The sequence below is a fragment of the Bos grunniens genome, chromosome 3 (genome assembly GCF_055505025.1).
Source record: "Bos grunniens cultivar Pamir isolate PY7600 chromosome 3, Bosgru_T2T1.0, whole genome shotgun sequence".
Classification (NCBI taxonomy): domain Eukaryota; kingdom Metazoa; phylum Chordata; class Mammalia; order Artiodactyla; family Bovidae; genus Bos; species Bos grunniens.
In genome coordinates, this window is record NC_141167.1 from 26397511 (window position 1) to 26414666 (window position 17156).

Consider the following 17156-nt stretch of genomic DNA (forward strand, 5'->3'; position numbering starts at 1 on the left):
ACAGCATTTTCACCTTCAGAGGCCTCTGCACAAGGATACAGTGGTGGTAGGCTCCCAGCGTTTTCACCTTCCTTCACATACGTGTTTGTTTTTGGCCATCCAGCTTGCAGGATCTTAGCTCCCTGACCAGGAGATCAAACCCCGGCCACGTCCGTGAAAGCACCAAGTCCTAACCATTGAACCTCCCTCACAAGCATGTTTGAGGGCGGAGCCCAAGCTGCAGGTAGGATAAGGGAGACAAAACTGACAAGACTGCAGCCAGGGCAGCAGACAGACGCTAAGGTGCTGGGGGGCTAACTCGTGACGCCCAGAAGGAAACAGCAACAACTAGGAAATCACCCTGGCATGAAGAGTTTAAAAACACCTAAAATGAACACTGAGATGAAGAAAGGTTTTTGTAAACGGCAATTTTACGTTTGGAATGCAGTGACCAGTGCTGCTTTTATACTGCAATGGTAGCATTCTGATTTGTGAGGGAGGCCAAGACGCCACCCTGTTCAGCAGCCTAGCTCCAGTTCACCCCTTTCACCTGCCCTGCTGGGCTGGGCACCCAGCATCCAGGCTGTGGGAGAGAGCTTGCCCTTTGTGGAAAGCATTCTTTTGTCTAGTTCTAGCAAGATACTGGAGCTTTCCTTCGGTAGCATTTCTGCTCTGACAGTACACTAAGTGCAAAAGAGGATCTTTTGACTGTCTTTTCAGTCGAAAATGAGAATATGCTTTACCTAAAACCCATAACTTCATTCAGTATCAGTCACAGGAAACTTGGTTGTATATTAATTGATTAAACCACCCTGTCCCTAGCATATGCTTAAAAGTGTTTGCTAAATACAGCAGGCTGGAAGATGGGAAAAGTCTGTGGTCCTTCCCTTACAGAAACTGCATTTGTGTGTTTGAGTTAGTCAGACACTTTAAGGGGCCAGAAGGATAAGTGTTGAAAAGAGCTTCTACTCAGCTCCATCTGATTGTTGCCTTGTGAAAATGAGGCCCAGTATTGCCAGATTTTTTAAGTAAGAAGCCAGAAACCAGATTTATTTGTGAAGTCTCCCCATTTTTAAATGTTTGTTAACTTATTCTGAAAATTTTAAAACATTAGGTTGTCTAAATAAAACATGCTTGGGCCATATAGCTTCTGACTGAAACTTTCTGCCCTGCCCAAGAATTCAAGCAACAAAGTATTTTACTGAAATAGATGTTGCATGATCTCTGAAGTGTATAAGTTTTATTACTGAAATATAGCTTTTCTCTTAACTGAAAAATCTAAAACATACATAAACAGGCTAAGAATAAGCATTCTAAGAAAAATGCTATTAGTAAATAAATGTACTTTGAAGTATAGAAGATTTTTTATCTTTCATAAATCATTCCCAGTGGTTTCAGTTTGGCGTATAGCAGACTAGTGTCTGAGAAACTTTACCTGCGAAATTTCTTGGCTTTGGCACAGAAAGGGCTCCCTTTCCTTCAGGCCTCGAGATCACCATTCCTTGGTAGTGGGAATTGATGTTTTTTCCTACAAATGGACTCAAGATTATCTCACTAAAAATACATGTTTGATTGTTTTTTTCAATTGCAGAATTACAAAGGGGCTGTAAGAAGTAAGGTAGTGGGATTGTGTGAAACCTGTGTTTAGCCCTCAGAAATCTCGAAGCCTGAGGTCCAGATCCTCTTTTGGGTCCTTCCAGCCCTGGAAGCTGAGACCTCGCTGAAGTCTTAACAGTGATTTACATACAGGTGGTTGGTTGGTGGTTTTTTTTCCCCAAAGCCAACTTTGATTCCATCAGTGTATTTCTAAGGAAAATGTAAACTGTTCATACATTCTCTTAACATCACAGTGAAAAACAAGTACCCGTATGTGTGACAGGGCAGGCAGGGAGCTCCACCTGCTCCGGCCTTGACAGAAGCCCTTGGCCGCACTGGTGAACATGCTGGCTTCACTTCTGCACAGACACCTATGTCGTGCTGTCCCACTGGAGCACCGGTGGACCCCAAAGGCAGGGCAGGGGGAGGGGTTCTTTTTGAAATGTTTCCAGGAGCTCTGTCCAGCTGATTCTGTCTTCCAGCCTGGGACTGCTGCACAAAACTACAAGGACACTGATGAGACCATAGATCTGTTGCCCTTTTCTAGGGAAGACTTGGCTTGGAGTGTGGCTGCCTGGATTCGAAAATGTGTCCTTGACTCCATGGAATAATTCTTATAGTTTTGCCTGGAAGAGACCAGAGAATCAGACATGTGAAGCTGCTCCAGGTTGTGATTTTTCCCTTAGTCTGAGCTGTGGGAACCCACTAGCCAAGGAATGTTTTTAAAGGCTGATCCCTATCTCTGTTTAAAGAAAGAGTTGGGCTTAAATTTAATAGGGATTACCTGTTATCTTGCCTTCTGGAACCACTCTTGGTCCTTTGGGGCCCAGTATGAAGGAATGATTTCAAGATCCATGGGCTAGAAGGCAGGAGACCTGCACCTTCACACCAGCCCTGAAGCTTGCAGTGTGACCCTGGATAACTCAGTCATTGAGTCTGGGATTTCAATTCCTCTTTGGTAAATTAGGGAAGAAGCCTCCCTATACCAGGTGAGAACTGGGTTCCCCCGGGACACGGGCCCAGCCTCTGGGCTGCCTACACTGCCTTTGCCAGCACCCTCTCACACTGCTGCCTGGCACCTCTGCCTCCCCAGAGCTCATGGGGAACAAAGGCCAGACCAAGGCAAATCAAGCCTTACTTGGCAGTTTCCAAGAGTTTGACAGCCTCTTCATTTCTGCCTTGCTCCATAAACAGCAGGGCCAGCTCCAGCAGGGCATTTGGGATCAAGTAGTGGTCATATTTAATCCTCTTTTCACTGTAGGACAGAAGAAAACACGGCTTACAGGCTCTTCTCTTGAGACATCCTTTGGGCACGTCCGTCAGACTCCTCCTGAGCGTCTCCCAAATGGGAGGATCCAATTCATGGTCTCATGGGGTTTTCTGACCTGAATTCCAACTTGGAAGGTTCCCACTATTTAGCCCTAGAAAGACTTAAGAACCACAGCAAAGCCTTCCAGTCCTCTGCACCTGGGCCCTGAGTCCCTGACAACCTATGGTTCACGTCATGTCCTAGGCCCACCTCCACCTCAGTCCCCAACCCCACCCCCCCCCACTGCTGCCCTTTATTTCATCTGCAACCCTTTCCCTCTAGGACTTCACCTAAGCAGGGAAGGACTGACCGCTGTCACCTGACCTCAAGTCTTTCCTGTGTCCAGGCATTAGCACATGCTCTACCTACTCCACTTAAAACTCCTCTTTCCTTGCTTTCTCTGCCTGATAAACTTGCCAACTGAAGTGGCGTTACTGGAAAGCCTTTCCTGGCATCTAGCATTATGTTTAGGTCCTTCCTCCTGGCACCTGCTGGCCTCTCTGCTTTCCTCTGGCACAGCCCTCACCATACCAGATTAAGTTACCTATAGCTGTCTCTCTAATATCTGTACTCCCCAAGGATAGAGAGTCTCAGTTACAAACTCCAGGGGGCACCATTCACAGGAAACACTGCAGATAGGCTCCTGTCGCTGGGCATTCTGGTGGCCCTGGAGGACAAGGTCTGAATGATCTGGGCCTAGAAGGGTCCTGGCACAAAACAGAAGCTAGTACATGTGAAGCGAGTAGGAGCAGGCCAGAGTCAGGCACTGTGCATGTGTGCGTATGGGAAGAGAAACCCAGAAAATGCCACCCTGGAGCCCCGGGCCCAGCAGTAGGCCATCTGGAGTGACAGCAGCCACAGAGGCACTTACTTGGCAGAGATGATCCTGAAATTCTCCTCAGCCTCCTGGACACGGCCCAGATATTTCAGACACAGGCCTTTCAGCAGCTTCACCAAGCATTCGTCATCCACTGAGTACTCATTCTCTGAGAATAGGGGAGTGAGGGAAGACAGCTTTGTTCATTTTCTCAACACTCATAGAGCCCCTACTCTGCTGGGCCCTGGGGACACAGAGATGGCTCACACATGGCCCCTGTCCGCAGGGAGCGCACATCTGGGGAGGAAAGACAGATACTGAGACGATGACAATGCAGTGAAATCAGGACTGACTGAAGGAAGCTCGGGGCTTGTGGAAGCCCAGCAGAGGCCCTGATGCTCCCTGGGGGACAAGGGACAGCTTCTTGGAGGAGCTGTTACTGAAACTCAGCCTAGAAAGGCAGAGGACAATTACCAGGGCAGAGAAGTGAGGAAGGACATTTTGGGTAGAGGGAAACTTCAGCTGTAAAGACCTGTGGTCAGACCCAGCCTGGCCAGTTCAAGGGCCTGGGGTAGTCACCTGGGCCCTTTTCCAGCATCTCTTCAGCCTTGATGATAATCTCAAGGATCCCATCTGTGAGTTCCGGCTGCTTCCCAATCACAGCGTAGCCATTCCAAATGTACATCATTTCCTAGGGGCAGGGGAGCAAATCAGTCCTAGGTTTCCTCCCCAGTGGGGCCTCAAGCTTCTCCGTCTATAAAATGTGTAGCTCAGATGAGGATCACTAAAGGCCCTTCTAGCTCTAATCTTCCATGGTAAGTCTCAGCCCAGCTTTTGAAGCTGTAAGGCTTGAGGGAGTGAATGGAGATTCTTATCTCTTACTTAGGATTGAGATCTCTCCTTACCCCTGTGAGAATTTAAGATGGACCCGTATTCTCACTCTTTTCATATAGTTTTCAATTACGTTTCTGTTCCTGGGTCCCTAGGGCACTAGTCTGCACTCTCCCCATCTCTCTGTCCAAATTCCCCATCCTTTGAGAACAAGGTCATGCCCCTACTCTAAGGAGTTGTCTTCCTTGCTCCAGCTAACGGCCTCCTGTATTGAAGAGTCATAGTTGACGTAAGCTCTTCAGGGGCTTAAGACCAAGTTACCTTCTCTCCTATTTCACTAAGGCAGTGGGCCTGAGTTTTCATCTATGAAACATGATTTCTTTCTTTGCCTTAACTGCCAGGAAGCTCAGAATACTAAATTTTCATTCTAGTAACTCTAATCTAGTTAGCCGAGATTAGCATTTCCTAAACTATCAGACCAAGCAATGGACATGACAGTGATTTGTATACATAAAGTTCTAGAAGGACTTTTTATAGTTTTTTTTATGTTCTAGGCAGGGACTTTAAGTTTTGACAAGTACTTATTAAATCATTACATGGTCTAAAAGAGTTCTGTGGCTAAATAACAGGGATAAACTGCATCTTCAAGCTTCTTCTCGGAGACCTACCATGCAGATGAGCATATAAAGGCTCCAAGAAGGTCTACAGTATGTAAACTTTGTTCAGGCTGGTCTTTCCCAAATGTATTTAATCACAGAAATAATCTTATGCGCACATAGCATCTTGCAGGTTACAGTTTTGGAAATTCTCCCCTAAATATCCGGTTAGCTGCTTTCCCTGCCCCTCCTTACAACATATGCCCCAATTTGATGACAGCTTTATTGTATATTTTGAATTGTAAAATAGTTCAAAATTTATTTAAAGATATTCAGGATATAAGCTCAAAATAAATTCTACATAAATACTGAACTTGTTAATTTCTGTAGTGTTTAATAAGTTTTTATCAGCAGACTTTCATACCTGCTGTATGAAATGGGCAAGGTAGATATTTACATTAAGGGGAAGGGGACCTTGTATGCAAGTCACACAATTAGTGAGCAGCAGAGCCAGGTCTCTGAAGCAGCACCCTTCCTACCTTTCTGGCTGCCTTATTATTTGAATAACAAGGACTCTTAACAAACTAGAACTTGCTCTGATGCCTGCTCAGATCATGCATGGAATTAGCATCATAATTGTGATTCAGAAAGTTATGATGGGCTCTGGAACCAGACTGCCTGGGTTCAGATTCTAACTCATCAGCTATGGGACTTGGACAAGTTATTTCATCTTTCTACTTATATCTTATCTATATTTTAGCTTCCTACGTATCTATTAGGCCTTTTTATCCCCTTCTGTAAAATGGAGATGCCACCAGCACCTAAGAGGGTTCTTGTGAAGATCAGATAAGGCAATAGGCAATGGGTGTAACGAGCCTTGAACACAGCATGTGCCCAGTAGCAATGCCAGCAATTACTGTTATTTCAAAGGTGACTGTAACAGGGGTCCCAGCCTCAGAAAAGCTTGGGGCAGTGATGGGGGAACAGTATAAACAATAATTAAAATCATGTGACAAGACAGAAACAGACAGGATGGCAACACAAACAGCTGAGAGATGCCTATCTAGGAGAGCTGCGCTCTCTGCTTTCAGGCATCTGCAGCCTGCTCACCTGTCTGCCCAACCCCATCCCTAGTAGACCAGTGCTTTCTCAGAGGTTGAGGTAGGCTCAAACTCATGTGTCCCTCACCCAGGGCCAGGTGATTTGTAAAATCATCTCCAGGCCCTGGAGTCATGAAGGTCTCTGTCCTGCATCCACACCCTCCAGGGTCACTGGCTATATCCCTGACCCTCAGCTAATCCCCACAATCCCAAATGAGTTCAGGACCAGTCAAGACCCTCCTACCCACCAGAGCAGGGACGGGCAATGAGATAGGTTTAGGGGAGAGGTAGCGTCTGGACTTCCGGATGGCAAACTTCTCTGTGGGTAGAGATTTCCCAGCAATCTTGAGTTTCAGGCCTGGCACAGCTCTGTGGAAGAGATGAGGGTGGAGAGAGGGCAAGAAAATGCTAGAACCAAGAGTCCCCAACCTGCCCAGCCTCTGCTTGACCCCTCTCTGGGCCTCATCATCTATATGATGAGAGTGTTGGCTTCATAGCCTGTGGCTACAGCCTAATTTCATAGGCCCTATTGCAAGATCTGACCACTTCCTATGGCTAGGCAGGCTCCTCTGCACCAGTAGCTAGAGGTGAGAATGTACATGACCACCACCACCGCCCCTCAGGCCTGCTATGCCTTCCAGTTGTCCCTCTCTACTCCCAGCCCCCATTTCCTGAGGGCCCAGCAGAAGTCTGACCCTAGTTTCACAGAGGAGATTAAAACTCATAAAGGGAAGGACCTGCCCAAGACCACACAGCACAAACCTTTCATTAAGTCTGGCCATGTGAGTTGCAGCCTCCTCAGCTGTTTCCAAGGGTAGAGTAAAATGTGGTATGCAGCTGAGCAAGACTACATCTGGGGCCCCACCCCCCCAGCTCTGCCTTGCCCTGAATTTCTGCCACGATCATGGGGGTATGGCTGTGACCTGAGCCGTCCAGGCCCAGGAAACAGCTGGACCTAGTTGTGAGGTCCCCAGCAAACACCTCTGCCATGTATTCACTGTGGAACCTCTCTGGGCCTGCTTTCTCATCCCTAAAATGGAGACAATGATATGGAAAGGAGAAGTTGTTATCCCCAAACATGCGTCTTTGGCATAAGGGTTATTTTAGGCTGATTATTTTTAAGAAAACAGCAAACACATCAAATGCTCTGAAAATCTAGTAGAATTTAACCTTCTCGTAAGAGACATTTTCAAGGAAAATGTCCATTTGTAAGGATGTCTTTCTCTAGACCAGGAAGAGGAGGAAGACTAATTCTCCAGAAACTTATCAATGAAGAAGGTGGAGACTAAAATCTGCATAACAACCATATACCCTCTCTTTTACCTGAAAACCTCCCACAACTGGCTCCCCATCCAACTACATCTTCTTTTTTGCTTTAGCTGGAGATGACATTTAAGGTAACAGCTTGGGCCATTTCAGAGAGTCAACTCAGTTTTCCTGGGTCCCTCCCATACAGAAGTTATTAAATTTTTGTTTGCTTTTCCATTAATCTTATTATGAGGGTCTCAGCCAAGAATCTAGAAGGATGGAGGAAAAATACCTCTTATTTCCCCACAGATTCTTACCTTCACAAATCTTCTAGAAGAGTTACATAAGATAAAGAAACTAAGTCACTCAGTAAATGACAGCACCCTGTGACTGTGACAGCCCAGGAAGCAATGGTTACACTCATTTCCATATCTGCACGTTGGGGCCAACCCTCACCATGACTGGGGAAAAGCCCAAGGCTCCCGCCTCAGGCCTGCCATGGCTGAGTCCTGCTCCAGGCCCTTCGCAGAAGGCAAACACAGCAGTGCAGGTAAGAATAAAAACAGCCACCATGTACTGGCTCCAGGCCCCACCGCAGACTCTTTAAATCTAGTCTCTATTTGATTTGCAAAACAACCCTGCAAAGCCGAGTTTGTTATTCCCATTTTACAGATGCTGAAAGGGTCCCAGATGACACAGGTAACAAATGGCAGAGGCCAGATTTAATCCTGCTTACGTGATTCCAACTCTGCTTTTCTGAGTGTATCAGGTTAACTCAGGCAGAAGGAACCTCTCTGGACCTGTGTCCGCATCTGTGCTACACTCTGGATCAAAGAGGCACAGTGGGAACGACGTTGACAAAACCACTTTTATGAAAGAAAACCTCTGAACAGATTCAAAGGGCTCTAACAGCAGCAGCAAGAGGAGGTGGGGGTGGGGGGAGGATTGGGGAGGGCTGGGGGTTCCGGGCCCTGGGGATGACAAGCCCCCATCTCCCTCTGCTCAGGGTGGCTGTGGGCAGAGCCTGGCTGAGACCTACAATGGAATGCAATGGCCGCACCCACCTAAACAACTCCACTTCGTCATCTCCGAACGGTTTGTAGTCCTCCTTCCCAAACATGCTGAGGTAGGCGGCCTTCATGTAGATATAGGTGGCCTGTGTGAGGCAGAGCAGCAGTCAGGTATAAGCAACCTGCCCTCCAAATCACAGTCCTGAACTGGCACACACACCTCACTGGAACCTCACTATTATCCCCAACCCCCAGGGGAGAAACTGGGTCAGGAAGCTGAAGCAACTTGAGTCTGTGACCTAGGAGTTAAATCCGTGATGGGCCATGTCTAAGCACCTGACCTCTCCACTTTGAAGCCACTGGGCAGACGGCAAGCAACTAGTGGTGCGCCAGGCGGAGCTGAGGACAGGATGGAGATACAAAGACAGGGCGGCAGGGGCTTCAGGGAAGATGCAAAGGGAAGCAGCCACTTCACACTGGGCCCTTGAAAGCCAACGGGAAGATTCACGGAAACAGAAAAAGGACCTTCCAGGCAAAAGGAACGTCCTGATCAAAGGGAGGGCAGAGACGTGTGTAAGTGGGGTACAAATGGGTGGGTAGCATAAAGCATGGAATACCCAAGAAGTGTGAGGCCAGGAGGGGCAGGGACCCGGGTTGTGGCTCATCTCAGGGTCCCTTGGTGAGACTGCTTGCTGTGTACCAGGCACTTTACATATATCCCAAAGACAATGCCAGAAAGGAATCTGTACCCTACCTCTGCTTCCTGGGGCCGCAGGGCTGCTAGGGGCAGAGCTGGGAGGGACCCCAGGTGTGTGTGGCTTCAAGGGATCCACTGACAAGAAAGGGGTGGTTTGCAGAGCCCCAACCTCACCCCCATCTCAGAGATGTATCCCTGAAAGCCGCTCCCCTTTGCCTGAAGTTCAATGCTGGAGGAGCCTGGCTCTGTGCTGCCCTCCAGTGGTCAAGTATTGAACCACAGCTAGACCCCCTGGGGCTGCTACCCAGCAGAGTACAGTGGGTAGAGGAGGGAAGGGAGCCGGACATCCTGGAGTCTAGTCCTAGGAGAAGGTGGAAAGCAATCTCCACCTGGGAGCCCCACCCATGCTGAAACCCAGGGCTGCTCCCAGTTCCAGCCTGCCCTCGGCACCTCAGCCTGCCCTTCACAACGTGAGGAAAACCTGGTCTTTGCGGGTGTGCTAAGAAGATGCTCCCCTCAGTGAAATCTGTCCCCCATCCCCTCTTTAACCTCCTGGTGTCACCTGTGCCTTCTCCCTCCGCCTGGCCCCAGTACTGAGCCACCAAGCCCTCAGGACTTTACTACCCACAGAGCTCTTGAATCCCACTGGCCTGGCCCTATCACGCCACACCGTCTCCCCGCTCCAGGCCTTGCCCTAGTCCATGTGGTCTCCTCACTGATGTCCTGCTCCCACTCCTGCCCCCCACCAGCCATTCTCCACACCACTGCCATGTGGACATTTTAGAATAAGGTCACAGCAGTCCCTCTTTGACTCATGATACCCCATCACACTTAGGGAAAAGGCCCACATTCCCTGTCATGGCCTGCGAGGCCCGATGCAGCTTCCCTCAATTTCTCCTCCAGCTTCGTCACTGGTGCCCCCTCGCTCTAGCCACACTGGCCTCTGGGCTGTTTCCAGAATATACCAACTCATGGCTTCAGCTTCCTTCTACACCTGTCCTAACATCTACCAGGCCTGGAACATTCTTCACGGAGATGTCAGCCTGGCTTGCTCCTTCACTCCATTCTGGTGTCTTCTCAGGCAGGCCCCTCCTGACCATACTGTTCTCCACATCCTGCACCCGCACCTTGCCCAGTTTTTCATTGCACTTAAGCAGAACCTGACGTTATCTCACACTGCACATCATCTATGTTTCTTGTCTCTCGCCCCACTAGAACATGAGCCTCGAGGTCTTTGCTTTGTTCAGTTGTAGATGACCTGCCCTAGAATAGGACTGGCATGTGAGGGTGCCCAGTGACTGCAGGACAGATGTCTAAAAGCACAAATACAAGCCACAAGCAACAAGGGCTCCCCCACTGTCAGGCTAAAGCCCAAACAGCCACTCAGGGCCCTGGAGACTGGCTTCTCTGGCTCCTCCTCCAGGCCACTCTTCCCCATCACTCCCTAAACTCACCTCAGGCCCCTGCTTGTGCTGTCCCTCTGCCTGGGACCCCACTGTCCCTTTGTTGCCAGGCGCATCTGTGGGCTTCCTGTCAGAGCTTCTTCCCCAACCCTGCCCCCCACCCGGACTGAGTCAACAGGAATTAGGACAGATGCAGTGACCTAGCATGGTGAGAGCCATGGGCATCCAAGTTCCTAAGGGATGTTATGGGGCCATGCTGATGGAGAGCCATAGCCACCCTGCCTGAGGGGGAGTCCGGTCTCCCAGAGTTACCTGTTTGCCTATTGATTCCACGTATTTATTCTGCTGGATTATTCTACTAGCTTCTGTGCAGGCAGACAGTCCTTGTCCCAAAGAAGCTTCCAGTGTGTGGCTTAGAGGGGGAAGATCCCTCCACGGCCCCCCTGCACTTCCATCCACAAGCCCTTCACCTGGTTAAACAGGGCCTCCTGGCAGCCCCCTGGCTCCCCAGCCTGTGCCCTGAAGTTCTCCTGGCCTGGCGTGTCCTTCTGCCACCATAACTCCTCGTCCTTCGAGACTTTCAGTTCAGACATCTTTTCCAGAAGCCTTCCTTGTCCTCTTGGCTGGGCTAGTCAGGGCTGCCTCTAAGGCCCCCTCGACCCCCGCATTGCGGCACTGAGCACACAGTTGTCACCGCCTGGTTTCTGGCTGCAAGCACTAGGGCCGAGGCCCACGGGGTGAGCCAGCCTAGCACGGGCAGACACTGAGCAGAGGGGCTGGCACGCAGGGCAGTGGCCACGGGCCAACTCCCTAGAGCTAGAAGCTGGTGGACTTCAGTAGCCAAGCGCTGGAAATTAGGGATGAATGAGGCCCGAGAACTCGAGGTGCCACAACCTCTACCTACTTTCACAGGAAACCCTTTTGAGAAAAGCATTGCAGAGAGAGGGGGGCTGACCACCCCAAAGCCACAGAGCTGAAGACTGAGCCAACTCACAGCCAGACTTGCTGACATGTGGGAGGCCTGGCCCTCCCTCTGTTCCTCACAGAAGCTCTGTGGCCACCTCAGGTCTCTTCTTCCCTGGTAGAAGGCCCAGCTGCCTGCCCCACTTCACAAGCAGGCTTCTGCTGCTGCTGCTGCTAAGAAGGCTTCTAGATCACTTTAATTTAAAAAGGTTCCCGGAGGCTTTGTTGGGAGGGGGAGGGATGAGGGATGAATGCTGGCCCACAGGGGCTGGGCCTGAGGAAGTGCCTTCAACAGCAAGGTGGCCTTAGGGCAAGCTGGGCCTACTCAGGGGAACTGAGGAGCAAGGGAAAAGCAGAGGCCTTGGAGCCACACAAAACTGTCTTCAGACCCTGTGTGTGTCACCAACTGCTGTGTGGCCCAGGGAAGTCTCTCACCTTCTCTTAGCCTCAGTGTCTCTCATGTGCCTGATGGAGATAACATCTACCTCCCTGGGTGTAATGTGGAGGAAAGGACAAGCTCTGGGCACACAGTCAGAGCTCAGAGAAAGCCCACTCCTCCTCCCAGCCCTGCCTGCCCTGAGCCAGTGAAAGTGAAAGTCACTCTGTTGTGCCCAACTCTCTGTGACTCAATGGACTGTAGTCCACGAAGCTCCTCTGTCCGTGGAATTCTCCAGGCAAGAATACTGGAGTGGGTTGGCATTCCCTACTCTAGGGGATCTTCCCAACCCAGTAATCGAATCCATGTCTCCTGCACTGCAGGCAGATTCTTTACCATCTGAGCCACCAGGGAAGCCAGCCCTGAGCCAGAGAGTCCCTTTCAGCCTGGGCCCTAGGCAGGGTGACTGAATAGGGACTTCCATGCAAAGGTGGGGGAAAGATGAGAAAATCAGGGTCACTGAGACATACGTGCTATGGATTTCACAATAGTGGATGCTCTCTGATGATCTAAATGATTCTAAGACTCTTATCTGTGTTATCATTACTCTATGATGATAATGGCTCATACTTGTTTCACCACTTACCATGATAATACTTTGGCCACCTGATATGAAGAACTAACCCATTGGGAAAGACCCTGATGCTGGGAAAGATTGAAGGCAGGAGACGGGGATGACAGAGGATGAGATGGTTGGATGGCATCACCAACTCGATGGACATGAGTTTGAGCAAGCTACCAGGAGTTGGTAGTGATGAACAGGGAAGCCTGGCGTGCTGCAGTCCATGGGGTTGCAAAGAGTCAGACACAACTGAGCAACTGAACTGAATTGAACCATGATAAACATTTATGCTGAGCATCTGTTTTGTTTCGCCTCCATGGCATCTCCTTAATGCTCACTCCCAACAACACTTATTCTGGGGCATCAACTCATTTTTCTTTGGGGGAATCACCCCTCTCCTACTTCTAATCCATGAGGGGTCTTCCCACTCCTGTTTCCAGGCACTGGCCTGTGATCTATGCAGACCAATGAGGCTCTGTCATGGGACTTTGGTTGAAACCAAATGGGAGAGGCAGCCCATAGCCACCCTGCTGGCACATCAAGAGAACCACCTGCCTGTACAATGAAGAAGTCACAGAGAAGAGCATAGTCCCAGCTGGAAAAAATAAGCCCAAATGACTTAGAATTCCTGGAGTCAGCCCAACCTGAAATCAGATGTGCCTGGAATTTTCAGTTATATGAACCAATAAGCCTTTGTGTTTACACCTGCGTAGTCATGTAACATGTCCACTAGCTCCATGTGACTTTTTACATTTAAATTAAAATAGAATAAAATTGAAAACATCCAGTTTCCCAGTTGCAGTAGGCACATTTCAAGAGCTTGGCGTGCACATGTGACTGGGGGCTCCCACACTGGACAGCTCGGAACATTTTCACTGTAACAGAAAGTTCTGTTGGGCAACACTCACGCAGACCACGTGAGTGACACTTCTGTCCCTTGTGGCTAAAAATCTCGATACCTTGTAGTTCTAAAGGTCACCTGTTTCCCGTGGTCTTTAGTTCCTTCCAACCCTGAGGTCTAGTAGAATTTGTGGTTTTGCTTAAACTATAGCTGAGATCTCTGTGTTCAGTTAGGGGTTTGGTCCCGGTCTGGGGGCTCATGGCCAGTCTAGGCTGGTCTTCTGGTCTCCCTGTTCCCCCAACATGTGGTGTCAGCCCACCTTGGACCAGGAGTTCTCCTTGCTGAGCAGGTCTGCATAGAAGTAGGCCATCTTCCACTGGGCCTTGTAGGTGAAGCACCACATCAGCTCCCAGTAGCACATGTGGTGGAACTGCTTCCAGTGCTGCTGGGCCTCACAGCACTCCTCGAACCGCTGGATGGCCTGTGGGTACCCAACACTGAGCCTCTGCCAGTATCCCCCAGCCCCAGCCGTCCGCCCCAACCCCCCGCCACACCCTCCATCCCTGCCCAGCTCCACAGCAGCCCCAGCCCCATGCCAGCCTCAGGAGCAGGGCGAGCAGCAGCATCGGGGAGACAGCGGGTGTGGCCTCCAGTCCCAGTTCTATCCTCAAAGTCTTACATGACCTTGGGCCCAGTTACCAACCCTCCTAGGGACTCTAGTCTTTCGGCACAAAGCGAAAGGGTGCGGGACAGAGCTATAACAGAGGCATAATAGGCAGTGGGAAGTGTTAAAGTGATATAATGATGTCTCTGCCTCAGAGCAAACTCCAAAGGTTCCGGCAGCTTCCACAGAGTGACCCGGCCCGGGGCGTCTGTCCTTCGGCCTGAGGAACCACAGCCAGGACCAGCAGGAAGCACCAGAACTCCGAGAGTCACGGAGTCTGTCCTGGGCCTTGGCTTAGTGCTGGGGATTCTGCCAGGGTGGTAAGCCTCCCCTCTCTCACCCCTTCCACGGTTCCCTCCCACCTTGGAGCCCAGATCCTTAGTCAGGCCGTCCAGGCGCCTGCTTCGCCCCTGGCAGCAGGCTCCAGCCTGTCACCCTGCCCTGGACAGTGGACCCTCTCGCCTCTCTGCCTTACTCAAGGGCACTGTATCCCTCCTTCTCCCTGCCAATCCCACTCACCAGCACTGCCACCTCCTCCCTCGCCCTCCCAGACTCTCGAGTCGTTGGCAGCGCCTCTCCTGGGCCTGCTGCCTTCGTGGGTGTTCTCTCAGCACCCCCTCCCAGTCTGCCTGTCTCCTGTCTGTGTGTCTGCTGTCCTGGGAGACCTGAGGGGCCTCCAGCACTGGCTCAGACTCCTGTTACTTACCGCATCAACATTGCCTTTAATGACTTCAATCCGCCCCGCAAAGAACAGGAAGATGGCACCCTACAATGACACGTATCTGGGTTTGTGGGGTTCCACAGGGCACATGTGGGCTGCGGGTGTCTGCCAAGAGGTAAGGCTCACCTTAGGGTATCGCTTCAGGTAGGGTCTCAAGAGCTTCTCTGCCTCCTCGATGTTGACGTTCCCGGTGCCTGAAGGGGGTGGGGGGGCAACAGGACTCGTCACCATTCTCCCTGGTGGTCCTCCCAGCAACCTGCCAGGGGCTTCTCAGGGCCTCCATTTCTGCTCTGTGAAATGCGGATGCTAACTCTTCTGTCTCCAGGGTGACGTGGGGACTGAATAAGACACTAGGGCTGACAGCATCCTCATGCCCTCTACAAGGTGGGCAGGACCCACCTCCATTTCACAGATGAGAACATCGAGTCTGGAACCCAGTCACACTGTAAAGAAGTGAGTGTCCAGGCCCCTGGACAGTTGCGGTTCTACTGTTTCTGGTTTCAGGGCCCCCTCCCCAATCCTGGGGGCCCAGCAGCCCCTTGCCCTCTCACCCCTGCCCTAAGAGGCAGTCAAAGCCCAGAGGCCCTGGCGCTCACTGTGGGGGGCGCTCCTACCAAGCACGAAGGTGAGGAAGGTGTGGTAGCAGAGCAGCAGCATGACACAGAGCACGGCGCGGAAGCTGTGCCCCGACGCCCCCTCCTCCAGCTGCAGCAGCCCGTAGTCCTGGGGGAAAGACGGGGACAGCTGAGGCAGCCAGGCCTGAGCGCCCCCCGCTCCAGCCCAGGACCTGGGGCAGGGGAGGGGCAGGGAGGTCCCTGGACAGCTGTGAGGGCGCCACTGCTGCGGAAGGGGCCAGAGATCGCTGGGCTCCGAGCCTGGAGCCCTGGAGGCCGCGCAACCAGGAACGAGAGGTTGTCCCTCTCAGCACCTCAGCCATCTTGCTGGGGGCAGAGTACCCCACTGCCACAGCCAGGGCAAAGACAAGGGCGTCCCCTACCTCCCTAATAGCCCCTTCCCCATTCCTCCTATAGTCGCCTGCTCAGTCCCCATGGTGGGTGCCAAGGCCGTGAGCAGCCCCAAGTCTGGTCGGGGAGTAGAAATGACAAGGAGGTAGATAATCCTAACCCAGGCTCAGGGCACAGACAGGGCCATAGCAACTGCAGGCCGGGAAGGCTGCCAGGAGGAGAAGGCTCCAGAGCCTGCCTGGGGAGGAGCAAGAAGCCAGACTATGCTTGTATCACCACCGGCAGTTTCTGCCCCACTGCCTATCCTAGAGTGTGTTCCCGAAAGCCAGACTATGCTTGTATCACCACCGGCAGTTTCTGCCCCACTGCCTATCCTAGAGTGTGTTCCTGATCTTTCTAACAGATACATCTGACTTCCTCACCCCTGCTGCAAACGCTCCAAGCCCCCTTGACTTTGGGATAAAGATGAAGCCAGAGCTTGTGGGTGCAGGAGGTCCCTCTTGCTCCGGCCTTGCCACCCTCTCTTCCTGGCCAGGCCACCCTGTCCCACCTCTCAGACTTTCTCGTGTTCTTCCATCATCATCCTGAGATCCTACTCGGGACCCAAGGGCCTTCTTATAAAAAAAAAAAACAAAAAAAACAAAAAAAAAAAACCTGAGGACTTTCAGAGCCTCTAACGAGTGTTTCCCTGGGCCCAGGCCATGGACCACAGAGGGCAGCCAAGCCTGTACGTGTCCTGGGAGGTGAGAAGAAGCGCAGGGTCCCAGGTGAGGAGCGGCCCTTCCCAGTACTCGTCTGTCCTCAGGCTACAGGAGAAAGCCTCAGTGTGGTGCTGGAGCGTGCAGCATCATCCTGCTCTAAGCTGTCTTCCACACAAAGAGAAACAGGCTACACAATCTGGTGGACCAAGGAAGACTGCTTGGTCCTGTAGTATTTATTGTTACGATCATGCTCTTACCACGCCACATAATATGGGTTCTCTGTGTAGTAATGTTTCCTTTAAATAAATTTAAGTAAAAAAAAAAATAAGAACCACATTTGAGAAAAATAATATGTAAATAATAATATAGAGGTCTGTGCACATGGCAAAAAATCAGGAAAGGCTGGAGAAAGTCCAAGCTGGAGAAACACTGATTTGATCAGTGGAGAGGGCAGTCAGCGGTCTTTGTTCAGAGTCACAGGAAGAAGGGGATGAGGCTAGACAGACTCAGGGCTCCTGTCTTACAGGTTAATGCTCCTTGTACCATTCTGGGTCTCCACCAGGGAGCCCTCCCTGATCTGCTACCTGGCACTCAGGGTCCTGCCCTCAGTAAAGCCTCTGGGTTCTTGAGTCCTCTGGTTTCCACCTCAAGGCCCAGTGCACAGCAGGGCTCCCCATGGGCATCTCCTAGACAAGAAAATGGTCCCAAGGGGAGGGA

At 51.1% G+C, this 17156-nt stretch overlaps 1 protein-coding gene across 3 annotated transcripts in view; it reads right to left on the reverse strand.

Annotated features, from left to right (window-relative positions):
- Positions 1-999: 999 nt before the first annotated feature.
- Positions 1000-17156, reverse strand: part of TTC39A (tetratricopeptide repeat domain 39A) — a 40081-nt gene continuing 23924 nt past the window's right edge. For all 3 annotated transcript variants that reach the window (XM_086388164.1, XM_086388156.1, XM_086388174.1), the window contains exons 9-18: positions 15388-15496; positions 14900-14967; positions 14759-14818; positions 13708-13869; positions 8541-8632; positions 6477-6597; positions 4281-4392; positions 3756-3870; positions 2714-2830; positions 1000-2201 (exon numbers count right to left, since the gene is read on the reverse strand). In XM_086388164.1, the coding sequence (XP_086244290.1) occupies positions 2078-2201; positions 2714-2830; positions 3756-3870; positions 4281-4392; positions 6477-6597; positions 8541-8632; positions 13708-13869; positions 14759-14818; positions 14900-14967; positions 15388-15496 (1080 nt within the window). In that variant the 3' untranslated portion in view covers positions 1000-2077. The remainder of the gene's footprint in view (positions 2202-2713; positions 2831-3755; positions 3871-4280; positions 4393-6476; positions 6598-8540; positions 8633-13707; positions 13870-14758; positions 14819-14899; positions 14968-15387; positions 15497-17156) is intronic.